The sequence below is a fragment of the Durio zibethinus genome, chromosome 5 (genome assembly GCF_047325235.1).
Source record: "Durio zibethinus cultivar Kanyao isolate XHJ-2024 chromosome 5, ASM4732523v1, whole genome shotgun sequence".
Taxonomy (NCBI): Eukaryota; Viridiplantae; Streptophyta; class Magnoliopsida; order Malvales; family Malvaceae; genus Durio; species Durio zibethinus.
In genome coordinates, this window is record NC_143166.1 from 23,952,821 (window position 1) to 23,973,246 (window position 20,426).

The window sequence follows — 20,426 nt, forward strand, 5'->3', positions numbered from 1 at the left end:
TAAATTATTAAATTTATTTAATATTGAGTATTTAAAAATAAAGACACAATGAATTATTTTTTAGGTAATGAAAACATATCATTTTTTTTAAATACAATTAAAAAAAATGTTCCCAAGTTTTAATTGCACGAACATAGTTTTTTTTGGCTAATTTTTGGCGTAACATATATGTATATACTGCCAAAAAAAATGTCCGAGGAGCGAGAATTCTGACACCGTCAATCAGCGAATGGAGTTGACGTTTTCGATTTGGCACCACCATGATTGGGTTATAAAATTTCTCCAGGTAATATTTACTACTTAACATCATCATTAAATCTCCTGATTTAACGCGTACGGAAAATAGATATTTACCCAGTGAAATCATGACACCTGGAAAAATCTATAAACTCTGCTTCCGTCAGCCACAATTCTTAAACCGTCTATTAAAATTTTTTTTTTTCTGAAACCGCACTCTGCCGTAGCTACACACAATAATTTCTCACTAATTATATTTAAAAGCCTCACGCATCTCAAAGCCCACCTAAATAAACAAGCGACTTCCAACAAATCTTTCTCGTCTGATTAATACCCAAGTTACCTGAAATGTAATTAGTAAAAGCCCAACTGTTTTAATACCTCTCAAGGGTGTCTTGATCATTTCACAACATTTTTGCCAACGTGGCCTTTTTAGAAAGAGGGAGAGAGAGAATGGTCAAGGGCAAAGGGCGAAGGCTTGAGGAGTCTTAAAGACTGTCCGTTTTGCCTTTTTACTGAGACGACACGACGGCGGATTAGGACTTAGAGGCAGTTTGACAGTTTAAAACGGTACCCTTTTTCCTTTCTCTCGTCCTTGTACGAACCCTTGCCTAGCCAGTATGGTTTTCTCAATCATTTTCTCCCTTTTTTCAAAAGGCCACCGCCAATCTCTCCCTCTCTGTCTCTCCGGTTAGAGCTCGGAATCACGCCGGAGATCCTCCAGCGAATCCGACGGAAGCTAAAGAGAAAGAACGAAAAAGTGTTTGAAAAAAACGAGAGAGAGGGAGAAAACGTGCGATTCTGAGATTAAGAAAAAAATTAAACAAACGAAGTTATAAATTAAAAGAAAAAGAAAAAAGGAAGAAAAGAGGAAGGAGGAGGTGGGGGTGGTTAACGTGCAATGCAGGGAAAAGGAAGGCATGAAAGCAGTGCTTGCAAGGCACAGATGCCAAGATGATCCCTTCTTCATTCAATCTCCCTTGCCTTATGCCGCAATTTATTCGATGTTCTCTCCTCTCTCAAAGTCTTTTCTCCCCCCACCTCCGTTTTTAAATACCTCTCCCTCTCCCTCTCCTGATTTGGAAATTGAAAACACACAAAATATTCTCTTCTCGTTTTCCGAATTTTGATCCCCTAATCGGCTCGTTTTGACTTCCGAGCTCGATCTTGTTGAGAATTTGTCTTCGTTGTTCGCTTGCGCGTTGTATCTTTCATAATCTTCTTTGGCCATGGTTTCTATAATTAATACATACTACAAAATATAAAACCGAAGAATTCCGCGTCCTTTGGCTTTGATTTTTTTGGTAGGTGATGTATAACATTTTCTCCCTCTGTTGCAATCTTAATATTAAATGCATATTTAATTTTCCCCCTCGTTTCTCATAATTGGCATGATGTTAACTCTTGAGTCTATTTATCTTTGTAAATGTTCATAATAATTGCAGGCCATGCCTCTGCCCTTTTTTCATTTAAATACTTCAATTGCTTTCCTTGTTGAGCCAAGTTATTTTTGCCTGCAGAGTTTTGTTTTGTTTTTGTACATAAACGGTTGAGGGGCCTGGAGAGATGGAAATATTTTGAGAAATTTTGAGTTGTTTGAAGAAATTCTTGGTTTCATCTGGCCATATGAGGCAATGGACCTTCAGAGTTTGTCTTTACCATCCTCCTCCTCTGATGATAAACGTTTTCCCAATGAGGTACCTTATTTTCTCGGTATCCTGCAATTTTTTCTTCTTCTGTAAATTGAACAAGTAATTTCAATTTAGTTTCATTTTATTCGCTTCTAGTTGTTTTTGTTCACATTCTAAATTTGAAGTTGCTGGATTGTGACAGAGGCAGGTTGGATTTTGGAAGTCAGACACCGTGCTTGATCAGCGTGGTTAGTATTTCAAGTATTTGTTTAGTTTGTTTCATATTCTAGCTCATTAGCACTTCACGTCGTTCAATTTTATAGTCTATATTTTTATCTTTATACATCTTGGGGGGAAGTAGTTTTAATTGGAAATTGATCTATGTTGATCTTTTCTGTTTAAAGTAGAAGTGGTTTCTTTTCTAAAATTTCATCTCACATGGAACTGAAATCAGACAAAGTATCATCCTATGCATATTAAGTGCACCAAAGTACATTTAAACCTGCAAAGTATCTTCAATCTAGGAAAAGCAGGCTTTATGAATTCTTTTTTTGTTGGATTTTCAAAGTTCTAGATATGGATAAGTTAACAAAAGCTTGGCCCGGTCTAATTTTGAAGCTGTGAGTGAATTGGAAAAATGTGAAATAAGAAAGCATGGGATGATGGGGCTTCATGCAAATTAAATGAGAAATCCGTGCTTTCGAATGAAATGTAAAATTTTTTGCTTCTAGTGCTCGAGAATTGTGATATTGGCCACTCTTTGTTTGTCCATAGCATGGAACTTAATTATTCCCACTTGGAATGTTTGTTAATGTTCTTGTGATGACTTGGTTTAGGTGAACTTTGACATGATACTTAACTTGTTTCTTTACATCTAGATCAAAATTTTTGGCAACTATATTCAAACTGATGAATTTGGAAATTTTGGGGAAGATACAACAAGCTGGCTGGATATTTAAATCATAAGGTAGATTTGTTTCAATAGTTGTTAATGCTGGTCATAAGTAGCTTTTACTAACATAAATGATTGTTGGAGCTAGGGGTGGGGTGTTTACACTATGATCGACTGTTAACTTTGCTTTGAAATTTAAGGTAATCCGATTTCTTCAGAAGGCACTTTTAGACAATAAACAAACAACCTTTTCACACCAGGGGGGTGGGGATTGTGGACCCTGTCTTTGCCTCTTTGAATTATTCTATTTCTATGAATTTTCTTTTGTGTGAAAGAGTATCACTGTTATTACCGAACATGTATAAGTTATAGCATCTGGCCCTAGAGATGCTGAAATCAGGTTGACTTTTTTTATCTATCGCTCCTCAATAAGGTACTTCCTGATCTTCCGGGACGATCTGTATCATATACAGAGACAATGACCAAGACAAGTTTAAGAGTATCATATAGACAATTACAACCAGTTTTATGAATCAAAACCCCGGCCATCTGACTCTAGCTTCTTTATTATATTATCATTTCCAAATCTGTATTCAGAAGTGAAAGCTTACATTTTCCACTCGCAGCACATACGAAGCCAGTTGCTTCATCAACCATTGAGAAAATTATTCCAGTGGAAAGTCAGAGAACAAAATATCTGGAGCATACTGAGACTTTCACCAAGCAAGACCAGAACGTTAATCTATGCATAGATAGCCAGGCAGTGGGAGCAGAGAGAGTGCCCGATCGGTCACTAAATTTGTTGAGACCTATTAAACAAGGTCCAGGAAAAAAATTGAGTTTTAATGGAGACCATGGATTTCATGTTGCAGAAGGAAGCACAGTCAACACCATGACTTCCCATTATGAGAACAGCCTCTTTTCAAGGTCATTTTCAGAGTTATTTACTAGGAAGCGTAAGTCTCTCTCCCTTTCACTTTTGTTTTTTAACATATTGAATGGTATATTAAGCTTTTGATTATGGGTGTCACTGCAAGCTTTGCTCATAGCATCTTTAGGGTTCAGGATGCTGCTTTCTTATCTGATGTTTATATAACTGGCATATTCCTTACAATCATTCTTGTTGCAGTGAGATTATCTTCAAACAATGCTCTACATGGCCATTCAATTGACGCTGTTGCCACAAACTATGACGAAGAGGAACCATTCGAATCTCTTGAAGAACTTGAGGCCCAAACCATTGGAAACCTTCTGCCTAATGATGATGACTTGTTTTCCGGAGTGACAGAAGGACTTGATTTTATTGTCCTGCCAAATGTTTCAGAGGAGGTAGAAGAATTAGATGTTTTTAGCAGTGTTGGAGGGATGGATTTAGGAGATGATGATTTCACTGTTGTGCAAAAGAATTCTGAATTTCCTGGGGAAAATCACCAGGGTTTAAGTAATGGTTTAGTTGCAGGAGAACACCCTTGTGGTGAACACCCTTCTAGAACACTGTTTGTGAGAAACATAAACAGTAATGTTGAAGATTCTGAGCTAAAGGCCCTTTTTGAGGTCAGCAATTGTTGGATAATGATGCGCATTTCTTTTTGGGGTTTGTTTTTGGTGTGAATGCACGGTGTGCTTTACTTGAGCTTGTTTGTCTTATTTGAATGCTTAACCTTGTCGCAATTTCCTACGTGTTGAATGTGCAGCAATATGGTGACATTCGCACTCTTTACACAGCTTGCAAGCATCGTGGTTTTGTTATGATCTCATATTATGATATTAGAGCAGCAAGAAACGCAATGAAAGCACTCCAGAATAGACCATTCAGGCGTAGGAAACTTGACATTCATTACTCAATCCCAAAGGTTAGCTTATTTGTTGCAATATTTCTTAATTCCTGGTTCCGCTTTAGATTGCTATTGTAATAAAAAATATTGCTATCATGTTCAGGTTTGTTTTATGTTGCTATAACATTGATGCTTAAATGCTATAGTCCGACTCTTTTCATTGCTGACAGGACAATCCTTCAGAGAACGATGAAAACCAAAGCACTCTAGTTGTATTTAACCTTGATGCATCTGTTTCAAATATTGAACTTCGTCACATATTTGGTGCCTATGGAGAAATCAAGGAGGTGAATTGGGTGTTAATTTTGCTTCCTTTCTACTTTGTAAAAGTTGAATAGGCCATTGGTTTATTCTTGTTGTTGGAATACAGATCCGTGAAACACCACAAAGAAGTCAACACAAATTCATTGAGTTTTATGATGTTAGAGCTGCTGAGGCTGCTCTTCATTCATTGAACGGGAGTGATATTGCTGGGAAGCGGATTAAGGTTGAGCCTAGCCATCCTGGGTGTTCAAGAACATGGTATTGCCCAAGCTTTTTGATTTTTCTTTTGCACTTTGCATGTTCTTTCTCACTTCGTCAAGTCATGGCTATCAAACTTAGATAGCCCTGACCTGAGAATATTTTTAACCAATTCTTGTGGCAGATAAATGGTTACTGATTTATGTATTTTCAAAGTTCCCTCTTATTTTCTGCTTGCAGTTTGGTGCGACAGCTTCCTTTAGAGGAGCGAGATGAACTCTGCCCTTATGAGCATCTACATAGTCCCTCTAATAAGGCAACCGTGGCATTTCCTGGTATGGTTGTTGTCACTTAGATTTCCCAACAATTATATGTCAATTCAAGGGCAAACTTCATATCTTTCAAACAAAAAATAAAGACCAAACTTCATATCTCTGTTCTCATCCAAGAAATTTCAATGAGTGCAGTCAGGGCAAACTCATCAATTAATATGGCTAATGGGATTAGTTCAGTGGTGAACTCTGCCATACAGGCCCGCTTTTTGGAATCAACAATTCATCATGGAATCTCTTCCGGTGTGTCTAACAGCTTAATGTCAACGGCTAGAGTGGGATCAATTGGCAATCAATCTGTCATTGCTGAGTCAGGCCACTTGCAAGGTCAACTGACATTTGATGCCCAAGGGGCATCAAGTTTTCATTCTCGTTCACTACCAGAGTTTCAGAATGGTTTATGTAGTGGTGTTCTCTCCAATTCTTCTGGCCCCATGGTTGCAAATATTAATTCCAAACCACTTGAAATAATTGATAATAGGCCATTATCCAGAATTAACTCAAATGGGCACTCATTTGAATTCAGCAAAGCTGGTAAGGATGGTAAATTAGTAGGTGCAATTCCATTCATGTTTTTTTTTTCCTTTTTTTTTTTTGGTTTATTTCTTGCATATGGATAATAGGTACTTCTTGAGCTGTAGAAATGAACTTTAGTTGGCTAAGCATATACCGAGTTTTCCAAACTGTCTTTAGCAAGCTTTTTTGGTGCCTTTTTACAAGCTTGAAATCGTAAAGAAAATTTTCTTGTAGTCTGAAATACAAAATGTTGGTTTTGTTTTTTTATTCATTTAAGTTGGTTCTTGCTGATTTTTTCAGGTTTTCCATCTGCTGGAAATGTGAGCCATCTTCTTCCTGGACATCATTATTCATGGAGTAACTCTTATCACCAGCCTCCAAGCATGATGTGGCCTAATTCACCTTCCTTAGTTACTGGAACTTGTGGTGCTCATCCTACAGCACGGCTTCATGGACTTCCTAGGGCGCCATCTCATATTTTGAACGTTGGTGTACCCATAAATAACAGCCATGTTGGGTCAGCACCAACTGTTACTCCTCTCTGGGACAGGCGACATGCCTATGCAGGGGAATCTCCTGAGGCTTCCACTTTTCGTCCAGGTTCTCTTGGCAGCATGAGAGGTGCTAATAATTTGTCACATTCAATGGAGTTCGTTCCTCATAACATCTTTCCTTATGTTGGTGGAAACTGTATGGATGTATCAGTGTCTCAAAAAAATGTAGGACTCCAGTTACTTCACCCAAGGTTCTCAGCGTATACTAGGAGAGGGCAAATCATTCCGATTCTGAATTCAGTTGATTCTCCTCAAGAAGGTACAAGAAGCCAGATGAATGACAGCAGTATTAATCAGGGTGACAAGAAGCAATTCGAACTTGATATTGATCGCATAATACAAGGGGAAGACAAGCGAACAACACTTATGTTAAAGAACATTCCTAACAAGTGCGTACCCCTGACTTTGATTCTGAGATGCTGTGCTCATTATCATAGAGTATCACCATTTCTTTGATATTAATTGATGACCAACTAACTGGGTCCATCTGAAATGCAAATAAAATTTGCCCGACCTGTTAATAGTACAGCCTTGACATCTCAGCAATATTTTGACAGTTGCTCGTTATTTAATAGAACAAACACATAAAGAAAAACTCCATACACACTGTAGAAAGAGGGCTACCCAAACATGCCCAAACACAAGTATGGCTGTTCCTACATCTGGCTTTCCGACGCTCTCAAATTACAATTATCATCAGTAGATTAATTCGTTAAGCATAATTTATATGCTTAAAGAGAATTTAGATCTTTGTTGCAAGTAGAAGAATCCTCCTATTACTTCTTGATTTTCTTCTTGGTTTTGTATGATTCTGACTCTGTCAATTATAACTGCAGGTACACCTCAAAGATGCTTTTGGCTGCAATTGACGAACGCCATCGAGGAAGTTATGATTTCATTTATTTGCCAATTGATTTCAAGGAAAGTTTCTTTTTGTCTGGAATATTCTTTTAGTCTTTTGTGAATGAGAGGAAGCGCTTTAGAAGGAATCGATTTTTATTAATTGAAACATATCATTTATTTTACCCATTTTGTTGCAGAATAAATGCAATGTGGGATATGCATTTATCAACATGATTGATCCTAGCCAAATTATTACATTTTATCAGGTATGTTTTGTTTTCAAAGTTGGAGTTGATGGGGTCTATACCAAAAAGAAAAAAAAAACCTGTTATGCAAATTGCGATATGAGATGCTAAGTTAAAAGAAATAAATTGTGACAGGCATTCAATGGGAAGAAGTGGGAGAAATTCAACAGTGAGAAGGTGGCATCACTTGCTTATGCTCGTATACAAGGAAAGGCAGCCCTTGTTGCACATTTTCAGAACTCAAGCTTGATGAATGAGGATAAGAGATGTCGACCTATACTCTTTAACACTGACGGCCCGAATGCAGGTGATCAGGTACCAAAGTTTCCCGGGAGGATACCGAACTAGTTATTGCAACCTTCACTGATTAGCATGGTGGTAAAAACTAAAGAGGATCATTATTAGGCACCTTTGCTTGGGTTTGAACCCAAGTGACCCCTGTCCTCTTCCACTTCTCTAACTATATTCCCCATGCTCAAAGGAACAGAAGGATTTGTGCATCTCAAGGTCTTCCTAAGCAGGGAAACCTGCTTATATGATGGCTTTTGGCTTGTTGGGAAAAACAAATACTTGTGGATTCATAGTAAAGAATATAAAACTTTGCCAACGGGTTGGTTAAGTTAGTAAAATTCGAATATTTCGTTTATAAGGTCAAGTTTAAGTCTCCGCTGTCAGCAATCTCCTAGATGGATGCTTATAAAGTCTCTTATACTTAAGATCTACCCTAACACAGAAATGGAGAAACCTTCCTTCACTCTAAACCTTTTCGGTAAAAAGAATATATAAAATTCTCACACACCATCCTTTTGCAGGTGCCATTCCCAATGGGGGTTAATGTTCGAACAAGATCTGGAAAAGCTCGTTCCACCGGTCATGAGGGGAATAATCAAGAAAGTCCTTCAAATACGGAAAATGAAGAGAATTTCTTCTAATGGGGAAACTTGTTCTTCAAAGCAATCGGGCTAAGGAAGCCAATTTCATTTTTTGAGCGCTAACCTTCTAGCACTAGTACTGCAAAATCGCATCTACCGAAAATCTGGCTACGGGTATCAAGGATATACATAAAGAAAAAAATAAAAAAGGTGTAAAAGAATCTTTTATGAGAAAGTTTGCTTGGACAAAACTTAATAGTGATTCTAAAATTTTCTTCGGGTTTTCATGAATTCTAGAGCAGTTAGAAAAAGGAGTATTGCTAATGGAGCTTCAAAATTTTGGATACAATATATCCCATCATATGTGTAATATATAGAGGGTCAGGGTCATTGACATTTTCTCTTCTATTTTCGATTTTCAAGGTTTTCTAGAAAATTTATTCTTGGAGTTTCCGTTTCTATACCTGTATAAACGCGTTGCTTCTGGCATGAAAATTGAATCTAGTCTCACTTAAAATTTTTATAAATGTCCTACAATCTGTTTTGAGCCCATCATCTTAACATTTACGCTTGAAGTATTACACTCTGATAAGGAAGGGTAAGGTGGCTTATGTTAGCCAGAAGTGACCTAGCTGGATAGTTTCCCTGCAGCAATTAATTTGATCAAGCGAAGAAGAGCACATTTTATGACATAAGTTTTTGACACTGGTTTCCGTCCACCACCCAATGGCCTTGCCAAGATAACCTATTGCACAGCTTAGATTTAGTGTAGCAATTGATTAGAGTCGTCAAAAGAGAGGCTTATCAATATCACGTTTCCTTCAAGCCAAGCCAAGCCCAGCCCAGCGACTACGAATTTAGAGGGGGAATAAAATAAAATAAAATCAACTTTTACGACAAGCAGAATGAACAGTTATATTTGGACCGATGCAATTTTAACATTCTGGGTGCCATGAACATTCTCAATACAAAGATACCAATTTTCCAAGTCTTGCGGTAACCTTGTGTTTATATATCCCATCAATGTCACACAGTTAAGAAGCACATAAACAGTTTAGAACATTGAGTTACAGCAGAATAATCCAGTGTATGCTTTTGCATTACCCCTGCAAGGTACATTTGCCCACAAGGACAACTGATTGGGACATTGTCAACAATCTACCTGCGAAACAAAACAAACAAACAAAGAAAAGCCTCTTAGGCATTTGTTACTGAATGTTAACAAAAGCTAATGTTGGGGTAGCATAACAAAAATTGCCATTGCTAAAAGATTATGTCAAAAGCTAGAAGCATCGAGCTGCCATTGAAGGAATTAGTGGCTCCTCATAAAGTAGTTCGGGGCAGTGCCGCCCACAAATTGTGGCATAAATTAACGTGTCCTTGTGGCTGAAAAGGTATCCTACTGATACTATAATTGGGGAGGTCCAGCAAAGCACTATATTGATGATCCTTAAAGGACGTATGGAACCACTTACCAGAAAATGCAAGTGCATCATTTTGGATAGAGAATGTCATAGTGACCTGGCCGATATAGTAATGTAATAAAAGGCCTGATTGGCTCACTGCTATCACTTGTAGCATTTGAATGGTCACCCGAAGTAGGAACAAAATCATGATGGTTTACACTGACACCACCTTTGTCACAAGAGCTTCTATCAAGGTACATAACTCGGATTGGCACACCCAACGCATCTGAAAGGGCAGTAATGTGCACATGATCACTCTCTTCACCCATTGGCTCTACTGATGATTTGCAAAACTACAAAACAAATTATGCAATGAGAGAAATTAAAAATCAAAAGGCACCAGGCTATATAAAGTTATGTTTAAAATTTCCAACCAACTGCCAGAATGCATATAGGGGAAATTGGGAATAAATAAAGTATTAAATGTGATCATGTAAATGAATTTTATGTGACTGAAAAAAAAATATAGATGATGTAAACTTTACAACATTGAAAATATGAGCACAATATACAACATGAAGGACCGTCAAGAAGATACAAGGAAACAGTTGCTGTATTACCATAGCATGAACCAGTAATCAAACATGTCCAACCCCTCAAAGACAACAGAAAACTGGCTTTGAATAGCATGCTTATAATATCAGGTTTGCCATTCAAAGCCTTCTTTAACAAAGCATGAAAGGATGTCAAGTGCTTGTGAGCATTCAAAAAAGTTTTATTATATTGAAACAAACCTGTTCCACTGTTGCATTTGTTAATCCCAAAATAAAGGGTTCGAAAAACTCTGAACGCTTTCGTATTTCACCAGAGGTAACAAATCTGAAGAACATTACAACTAACCAACCAAACTTGTTATGACATATACCAAGGAGAAAGACACATAAATATTCAAAAATTTTGAACCCACTCACCATAATCGGATATTGATTGGTCTCGACTCCTTATTATTAACTCATCCTGACTGACAAAGGGGAAAAAACCTTGTTAAGCAGCTCAGACTCATTTAATTTTCAATTGATGGAGGCAAGTAAAAAATTTGCCTCCAAGCCACAGATCAACTGATCATGATTATCAAATAAATGTCTATAGCAACTCAAACACATGAATGTATCAAGGCAAAGTAATATATGTAAACACCTTATGGAATCTTCATTTCCTTGAAGAACACTGTCCAGCTGCTCAAGGAATAACTGAAATTTTCACATGGAAGTGCAGACACAAAGAAAAGGTGTTAGACAAGGGGAAACACAAGTAAGGTGCTTCATGAAGAAAACCATCACTCTGATAACAACATATCCAAAATAATTCAAAGGTAAATAATATACAAGGCATTATTTTTTTCCCCAAAAATTAATCATTGAAATGAAAGAAAACTCTACACCAAAAATCAACATAGGAAAACTAATCCTTCACTCCAGCTACAGGAGGAAAGAAGCATTATTGTTTCTGTTCTCTCCATGGACATTAAAGCTAGAGTTATTAAACAAGAAGAATCTAGGGGTTCCTGTCCTGAAGAAAATATGAAAATTCAGAAGTAACGAAAAACACTCAAGCATCTAATTAGGAATATGTAAAATAACCCCCATAATGTCATGAGGTAATAATGAATTGGAATTGTAAAGAAGACCCCGTGTTTGAAAATAGTAAAAGGGCTTGAAGCACCATGATGGCTAAATATTTCCTGATTTAATCTGTCCCAAACATTTTTAAGACAGAAGAACTGAAGCAACATAATTACGGGGAGCAAACCAGTGCTACCGTATCCAATATAGCCAACAAGATGCACACAATAGGGATATAGGTTCCCACCGCATAAAAGTAACATCTGACGACTTTTTGGTAGCCGGATGTTACGAGGAATGCTTGAAGAAGCACTTCTATTTCCCTTTTTCACCCCTCCCCACCTCTTTTGGCAGGAAGCTTCTAATGGGAGAAAAGTAATAATAACAAATCTGTGAGGAGCTGAATTACATCTTGAAAGAGACACTGACTTTCCAAAAAACAACCTTGCATGAGAAAAAATATTAAAGATGTCTCCTTTAAGCATACACCTTAAAATTTGTTTTAAGGGGGCAATAGGCACAAAAACCAAGACACTTAACTTTGAAATAGATAAAACGGAATAAAATAATCTATTTGAGCTAAGGAAAGAAAAAAGAGAAAATAATAGGTTTACCGCAAAAAAGTCCTCAAATGTAAAATCTGCATAACCTAAGGTCTGAAGTGTCTTTCGACATTCTTCAATGTTGCCTTTGACACGACCAACCTCGGCATGGTCTTGTGATTCCAAAATGTGCTCCTATTCAGCAATTTAAAATTTTAGAACTTACCATTTACAGATAAAAAAATGTCCCTCCAACAAGAAGCTTGGGAATAAATTAGAAGAACAAAAATAAAATACATCTAGAAAATGTACTATGACATACAAGGTATGAAAACATAAAACTCCGGAAAAAGCAGTTTCCATCACCCCGTGTTCGTCTAATGGCAGCATATTGTTGACTGAGCACCTGCATTAAGGATAACCACCAATAGCTCTTGCTTAGAAAAGATAATAAGCTAACAATTGTGGGCTACAAGGGAAAAGAACAAAAGGATGCACACACACTAATGTAAGATACCTTTATTTTCTCTAGCAAGATAGGACTTCCTGATTCATATTCAGCTGCCAACATACAGAGAGGTTCCTGCAGTTCCATCATAAGAAAGTTTCTTGGCCTCACATAACCAATAAATTTAGTAAAAAGAATGAAAGTTGTCCTTGCACCACAATATTCATGCAAAGACAAAATATGAAGCCTGACAAGCAAAAGAGACCAAATTGACTTTCAAATATCATACTAAGTGAATGAAAAACATATTATTTTGGCCTGTAAAATGAAATAATTAAACAGCATCATAATATCAAGACCTGCATCCTAGTTCTCTAAGCTTCCAAAACTGATAACATGTCTGACCCGCATAAAAAAAAGTCCTGACAAGAACATACGTAGAAAATAGTGTACATTCTACATTCACATGGTCGAATAATCATTATTGGATAAGGAAACGAAAATCAAGGACTTGCATCTAAAAATAAAGTGACAGCATAAGCAACTGTGATGCTACAACAATTGAATAGCAACACAAGAGATATTACACATATGCAGAACAGCAAACTGAATATTCAAAACAAAAAATACCCAAAATTTAAGGTGAATCCAACCATGTTTAATAATCTCAAAGAATCATATGTTTCTCTCACCTTGTCGCCTACAAATGGAATTTTCTTGGCTTCCTCAGCATGAATGGCAGATTGTTGCTGCATGATATCATCATCTGCAAAATTTGCCCAGTTGTCAAATTCAGCTATGGGAACAGTAACAGCAGACTCCTTTTCCCCATCAGCTACTGCCCCCTCCTGATTCTGCATCTTTCCTTCAGACAAATATAAGTACTTGCAGGTTTAGTAATATCCTCTACCTAGTGGAGTGAATTATATATCTGCACACTTTCTTACAGAAATATGAATAATCTGTTTCAAAAAAAAAAAAAAAAAAAAACCAATTGCCCTGATCAGAGAAAGGATTAATAGCCTCCAGCTAAAAACAAAGTAAAAATATATTAATATAACAATTATTATTCTATATGCCGGTAATGGAGTAAATTAACTCCACAAGAAGTTTTATATACTTGCTTAATACTGCAGTTTATAGTTATATTAAAAAGTAGTAAAGCGCATAAGCCTGTTTGTATAGTTCTGAAATTCCACCACCAGTGTACATTATAATAGTCCACAACCAGGAAACAAAAATGCTAAAATTTGCTAAATCAATTATGGAATTTAAACCTCCATGCATGATGAATCAAACTTTTTAAATTAACATGAAATTTTTATCATATTTATATTAGCTAACTTTGGGTACCCTTTAAATTTCACATTTTGCACAGCCATTAACACCTTCCCTTGAAAGAAACAATAAGATTTGGCTAAACTAAATCAATCAAGCACCAGTATTCTGAACAAAAACTCGTAATCAAAAGGAACCCTTTTTATTCTTCAAACGGAAAAAAAAAAGTAGAAGAGGGTCAAATTTAGAAGAGTGGAGTGAGTGAAAAGAAAAGTGAGCTTACCAGAATTTGAAGATTTTGGAGTTGTTTTTGCAATTCTCAGATCGATTACAAAGCGTTTCAAAAGGGATCTCCGGGCGACTCTCCCTATCTCTATCTCTCCTTTTTTTTTTTTTTTAAACAAAAGCAAGTAAACGACACGCCTTCGTCGAGTTTGATTTTTACCCCTTTTATGTCTTGTACTTTGGGCCCTTGATCATAGATGCCGCTTTGATATGGTTTTTACCTTTTTTTTGCCACATTATTATTAGATTTTAATTTTTAACACACCAACTACAGTTAGATAGATGAAAAAAAAAGGCAATGACTTATAAATTAAATTAAAAAATATAAAAATTAATTGTTAAATAATATATTTTTATCAAAATGAGATAAATAAAATGCATCTTTTAAAAAATGAAATTAAAACTTTGATTTTAAGAGTTATGTTCTTCTTCTAATCTTTTAAAGGCGATTCCAATCTTATTTTTGTGTTGAAAAAAAAAAAGCAAAATAGCATAGATTTAAATAAAATTAAAAGTAGAATATTGTAGAGAGAAGCGAAGCTATAGTCCGACTTAAAAGAAGCAAAACACATTATTCCATTTTTTATTTGATTGAAAATTTAAAATGTTGTCAATAAAGCTAGAAAGTCAATTTGTGATAAGTTTATAATGATTTTAAAAGATCGTAAATAATAATTAATGGTAAAATAAATACACAAAGAAAAATATAATTTTAATTTTATTTAATATTATCAAAAAAATCATCATTATCGATGAAATTTTTCATCAATAAAAGTCAATTTTTTGTTAGTAATGATATTATCGACAGAATTTTCAGTCAATAAATTTTATCGGTAGTATAAAAATTAGTAATATTTTTTCATCAATAAAACTAAATTTTCGTTAGTAATTATCGACAGAATTTAAAGATGAAAAAATTTTGTTGATGAAAATTTCATCTGTAAATTTTGTCGAAAACAAGTCAGTAAATATTCAGTAATCTGACGAAAAAATTCGTCAGTAATACATTGATAAAATCCTTTGGTAATATATTGATAATCGATCACTAAATGTGATTTTTGTTGGTAATATGTCATAATAATGATATTCTATTAGTAATAGTAAAATTTTGTTGATAAAATCTGTTGGTAAAATTATAAGTTCATCTATAATTTGATCAATTTCATCTATAACTATTTAAGAAACTTGTAAACTAAAATTAAAACATGTGTAATTATTTTAAAAACTTATTATTTTTGTTATTATTAATTAAAATATAAAATCCCTATATCAAATCCGCATAACAACTTATAAAACAACCCAAATTATAAAGTTAACATTCTTAAATTATCTAACATCTACAAAATATAGTACTAAAAAAATCCATAACATTCATAAAATCCATGATACAAGTCCTCAAAGACATGTCATTGTGCTACTGCATCTCCTGATCCAAAATATGTGTTACCGTCGTTAGGTTTAGAAAATTTTGTTAGCGAAAATTATCTAGACCCTATCAACTGCATCATTGATCTAAGAAAAACCTAAGCTCAGTCTTCAACTGATCAATATGTTTTTGTATGTGAAGATGAAAAGGCATAGATGACAAACCACAAAAGAAGTAAAACGTTGCTGCTACAACAATAGACTGACTTGAGTAAAAGAGGCCTTTAGATTTACCTGCAGATCCAAAGCCATATATATAAGTGCACATAGCTTCAATCCATGCCTATGGATCGAAATTTGAATTATTAGAAAAGTTTTCACCAATTTATGAGATAATGTAGCAGTATAGTTTTCTTATAAAAAAATTAAAACAAGTATCATTTCATTTTACTTGTATAGTTCAATAAAATAAATCAACTTCAAACAATTCATAATGTGAAGATTTAATTATTAAATACGAAAAAGTATTCACCTCTGGCAAAGTCATTACATTTCAATATGCATAAAATACTATTTAGTTCACTATTGAATTTCCTACAATTTTTAGGCTGTCAATTACTATAAGGAACTATACATTATAATCACAAAATAAGACCAAAATCACAAAGCAAAATATGCAATAGTTTTCATCTTTCATAATACTCACAAAGCACTATCTAGTTCAATACTAAATTTCATATAATATTTAGGCTTTCAATTACTACATTATCTACTTCATCAACAATCACAATACACAACCAAAATCACTAAGAAAAATACTAAATAGTTTTTACCTTCACAAATTCATTGTATCTCAATAAGCACAAAACACTATATAGTTCAATATTGAATTTCCTACAATATTTAGGCTTTCAATTATTACACTAATAACTTCATCAACAATCACAATACACAACCAGAATCACAAAGCAAAATACCTAATACTTTTCACCTTTACAAATTCATTATATCTCAAAAGCATAAAAATATTATATAGTTTAATACTAAATTTCCTACAATGTTTAGGCTTTCAATTACTATCCTATCTACTTCATCAACAATCACAATACACAACTACAATCACAAATGCAAAATATGCAATAGTTTTCACCTTTCGCAAATGTGATCTCATCTAATATACTATAAAGATAGTTCATCAACAATCACAATACACAATTAGAATCACAAAGCAAATTACATAATAGTTTTCACTTTTCACAAAGTTTTTACATCTTAAAACATAAAACATATTATCTATTTTAATATAGCAAGATATCAATTTGAAAGAATTCACAAAGTCATTGGAAAGTTGCACATATTGACAACTTTGGACTTGTTAACAAAATCACTACATCCTCTTGAACGTCTGTAAGTGCAATTGAAAACTTCTGTAATGTTGGGTTCTCGTGTAACTCAAGTCATTGCATTCGTTTAGAGACATTCAATGAAATATGCAACAATGCAATTTATATAAAATTAACATTTAATAATAAAAAATAACTTGTGAAAAAACATCATATCATTCTCTTTTTTATGAACAGAAAATGCAACTAAGCCATCAGTGTATTTCATAATGCTTCTTTCTTTTTGTATCCAATGATTTTATTTGGGTTTGGCGTAGGTGTTTTGCCATAGAGTGCTCCATACATTCTCAATAAGAGTATCCCAAATTAGAGTTATAGTTCACCTTTGCTCAATCCTTTTGCAGTGTATGATGTTATCAACTCCATGCTCTTTCATTGTCAATTCCCTATCATCGGACAATAAGTCTTTTAATTGATTTTTAGAAATATTGTTCTATGCCTATTGAATAAGAGCATCTAACTCAATCCATTGACTTTTTCCTAACATAATAAATAGAAATACAATAAATGGTTGATAAGAACTTAAACTTTTCATTCAAATCAAATAAAAATATATACAAAAAATAAATATTCAATTACTACCTTAAATTTATCAAACATTAAAGACTTCATTGGCACAAGAACTTTACCCCATGTCTCTCAAAGACCAATAAAATTCACTTGAATTATTCATGAAATTGTTGAGCTAACCGATTATTGTTCAAAATAACTACCACCATCCATTTGTTAGTAAAATTAGTTAAAATGCTTGAATTCTTTCAAAAACAAATAACAATAAGAAAAAATTAATAGTAAAAAGTATATCATATTTTTCTCCTAGCAATGTAATTCACAACTGCTTGTCTGGATTTGTAAGAATTAATGCTTTGTTTGCTCCCTTAGTCCTTTACTTTGTTATCTTACTTTTTTCTTTTCTAAGTGGTGTTTTGTAGATGATTGATGGATTTATGTCATGATCTATTGATAGATCATCCATTATCTATGCGAAAGATGACCCGTATAGTAGATCATGCTGTATCGGTGCTGAAAATGATCGGTATCACAGATCATGCTATATTGGTGTTAAAGATGACCTATATGATGTATCATATTATATCAATGTTGATGATGACCTAATACATGAATCACCTTTCATCGATCCTAACCTAGAATCACCTCAATGAATAGAGCTCTTTGCACAATGTCCCATCATAATTATCACATGGAACAAAAACATTTCATAAGTATTCCAAAAGCACAAACAAAATAAATATATATAATATTACTTTAGTTTACAATATTAGATGAAATGAGCAAAATATATAAAAATAAGCATATCAAAACATTATAATTAAAATAGGCCAAATCAACTATTATATTTAACGTTACATATTTGACAACATCGAATAAACATTATATATAGCATTAAAAGTTATACTTAATACATCAATTGGTACTAGAATAAGCAAACTTATATGTTTCATCATCATCATCATCATTTTCTTCTTTTTCTTCTTCTTCTGTTCGAATTGCTTATTCATAATTTATCTCTTCATAATCACTAGTAACAAAAATTATAGGATTATTAAGTTCTTTTAAGATAGTAATATTTTATGGAATAGAAACTTTAACTTCTTGCTACAAGTCTTAATTTAAATCAGTTGTTTATTCTTGATATCCATCATTACTACTTAGTTTATATGTACTCTTGGTCTTTATTTTAAAAATTGCCCACCAATCATTTTGATCTCTTCTTATAAAAGGATAGCTTGTATAGGAAACTTGATGTACTTGCAAAACTAAGACGAAATGGTTCATTGCTAGTAAGCATTAAAATTGTGTTTAATTTCAACAAAACCATGACAGGGATCTAACTTTACCCCATTTTTCGTGTCAAACTAATAGTATTTAAAAAGTATAATCTTGTTCCCTACTAAAAAATAATCTAACTCAATGATATATTCCAAAATACCATAAAAGTTATGCTCATAATTATTGTAATAACTTCTTTGCACACTACCCCATAATTCATCATCTTTTGAGTTTGATCATAGTTAATTGTATGAAATTTAAAACCATTCATAAAGTAACCTTGGAAACACCTAACTATATGTCCAAGGCGATAAGCTATCTCGACTAGACGACGATCAGTGTTGCTATTTTGCTTTTCAATATATCCAATCGTAAAATATTAAAATTGATCATTGTTTTTAATTATATAAAAATATGATTTCTATTTATATATGCTATTATGCTCTAAGCTTACAAATTATCTTAATTATTGTAAAAATCTTACATCACATGCTTTCTCCAATTTCGCATCACTTATATTCACAAATTCTCTTCTAATTGAGTTATCAAATATCCTATCATGGTAAATTATGAATTAGAAAAATTTTAAAAACTAACTAGAAATAATACATTATAGAGTTGACATAGTACCTATTTAATGTAAGGATTTATCTTTTCATAATTCAATAAAACATATAAGTGTGCCTTGGTATGCAAATCTATTGATAGCCATTAAGACTTATCATATGGATCCAAAACTTGATCAAGATGAGTGAATACCAAAAAATATCTTTTAGATTCTATGACTCCCCCATCATCATTTTATGAAACTCAATTCAATCTTGTTGATACATTTGGATCAAAATATAATAAGCAAAAAGTGGATATCTCTTCAATAACATATGGTTGACATATAGATGCTTCAACAAATGCTTGGTTGATACATTTTTTCTTGAGATGATGAAGAAACCTACTCGTCATCATAGCATAACATAAATGTTATTGATTGAAAATTAAATTAATCAATGTTAATGTTTAACAACTGAAATATATAACCTCTCAAATGGATATATCCATCGATAATGAATAGGTCCACCAAATTTTACCTCGTTAGGCAAGTGAATTGGCAAATGATCTATAAAATAAAATAAAAACCTAGAGAAAAAATCTTTTCTAATTTGGAGATTGTTTCTACAATATTTTTTCTAATACTTCCATATGATGTAACTATAGTTCAATAGAACATAGATTTCTACAAGAATGAGATAGCTTAGTAATTATATCCCAAATAGAGGTAGACACTAAATCACAAAAGTCAATTAAGAGTAATCGTTGCATGAAAACATGACAATCATGACTTTTTTCCCACAAAACTTACAATTAACCATGTTTATGCACCAAGTTATGTTAGATGCAAAACCCTTAGGAAGTCTTAATTATTTAACCCATGCACAAACATCTCTTCCATATTCTTTGCTTTAAGTGTAAAAAGTATTAGGCATAAAAACTTTTCTTCCTTTCAACCAATTTCAACTCAGGTTGCTTACAATGCACCTTAAGATCTAGTCTAGCCTTTATGTTATTTTTTATTTTACCCTTAATATCCATCATTGTGTTAAAGACATTGTCAAAGATACTATGCTTAATATGCATCATATCAAGATTATGCCGAATAAGATTGGTATACCAATAGGACAACTCTCAAAATATACTTTTCTTTACTCAATTATCACTTACCAAAATTAACTAACCTTTAAACACTACATTTCATGCCAAATGCGATATCAAGAAAGCTATCCAACTAAGCTAAAATTTCTTCACCTAATAATAGAATAATAGAGGAGTCACGCTCAACCTTTTTTTGAAATTTATCTCTTTACCTTCTAAA

General features: G+C 33.7%; 1 protein-coding gene and 1 pseudogene across 5 annotated transcripts; one reads left to right on the top strand and one right to left on the bottom strand.

The window, feature by feature from the left end:
- The first annotated feature begins 834 nt into the window (after positions 1 to 834).
- Positions 835 to 8,710, top strand: LOC111282550 (protein MEI2-like 4; annotated as a pseudogene). The gene is made up of 16 exons (XR_016342198.1): positions 835 to 1,541; positions 1,758 to 1,934; positions 2,071 to 2,116; positions 3,387 to 3,716; positions 3,890 to 4,314; positions 4,455 to 4,613; positions 4,766 to 4,882; positions 4,966 to 5,117; positions 5,298 to 5,392; positions 5,525 to 5,923; positions 6,206 to 6,526; positions 6,611 to 6,848; positions 7,296 to 7,378; positions 7,498 to 7,568; positions 7,683 to 7,862; positions 8,360 to 8,710. The product of XR_016342198.1 is annotated as a protein MEI2-like 4 (transcript).
- A 598-nt stretch (positions 8,711 to 9,308) lies between these two features.
- On the bottom strand, positions 9,309 to 14,136 carry LOC111282551 (ubiquitin thioesterase otubain-like protein). 4 transcript variants are annotated; one of them, XM_022870669.2, is made up of 11 exons: positions 13,999 to 14,136; positions 13,348 to 13,399; positions 13,130 to 13,203; positions 12,507 to 12,572; positions 12,312 to 12,395; positions 12,062 to 12,184; positions 11,023 to 11,075; positions 10,797 to 10,846; positions 10,620 to 10,720; positions 9,895 to 10,178; positions 9,309 to 9,581 (listed from the first exon to the last, which is right to left on the bottom strand). In XM_022870669.2, exons 3-10 carry the CDS (start codon positions 13,190 to 13,192, stop codon positions 9,912 to 9,914), a joined length of 807 nt encoding a protein of 268 aa, XP_022726404.1. In that variant the 5' UTR covers positions 13,193 to 13,203; positions 13,348 to 13,399; positions 13,999 to 14,136; the 3' UTR covers positions 9,309 to 9,581; positions 9,895 to 9,911. The 4 variants fall into 4 exon arrangements, with proteins under 4 accessions (XP_022726404.1, XP_022726403.1, XP_022726401.1 ...); XM_022870668.2 differs by lacking the exon at positions 13,348 to 13,399 and having other exon boundaries at positions 13,130 to 13,297; XM_022870666.2 differs by lacking the exon at positions 13,348 to 13,399 and having other exon boundaries at positions 13,130 to 13,302.
- Between the last annotated feature and the right edge of the window lie 6,290 nt (positions 14,137 to 20,426).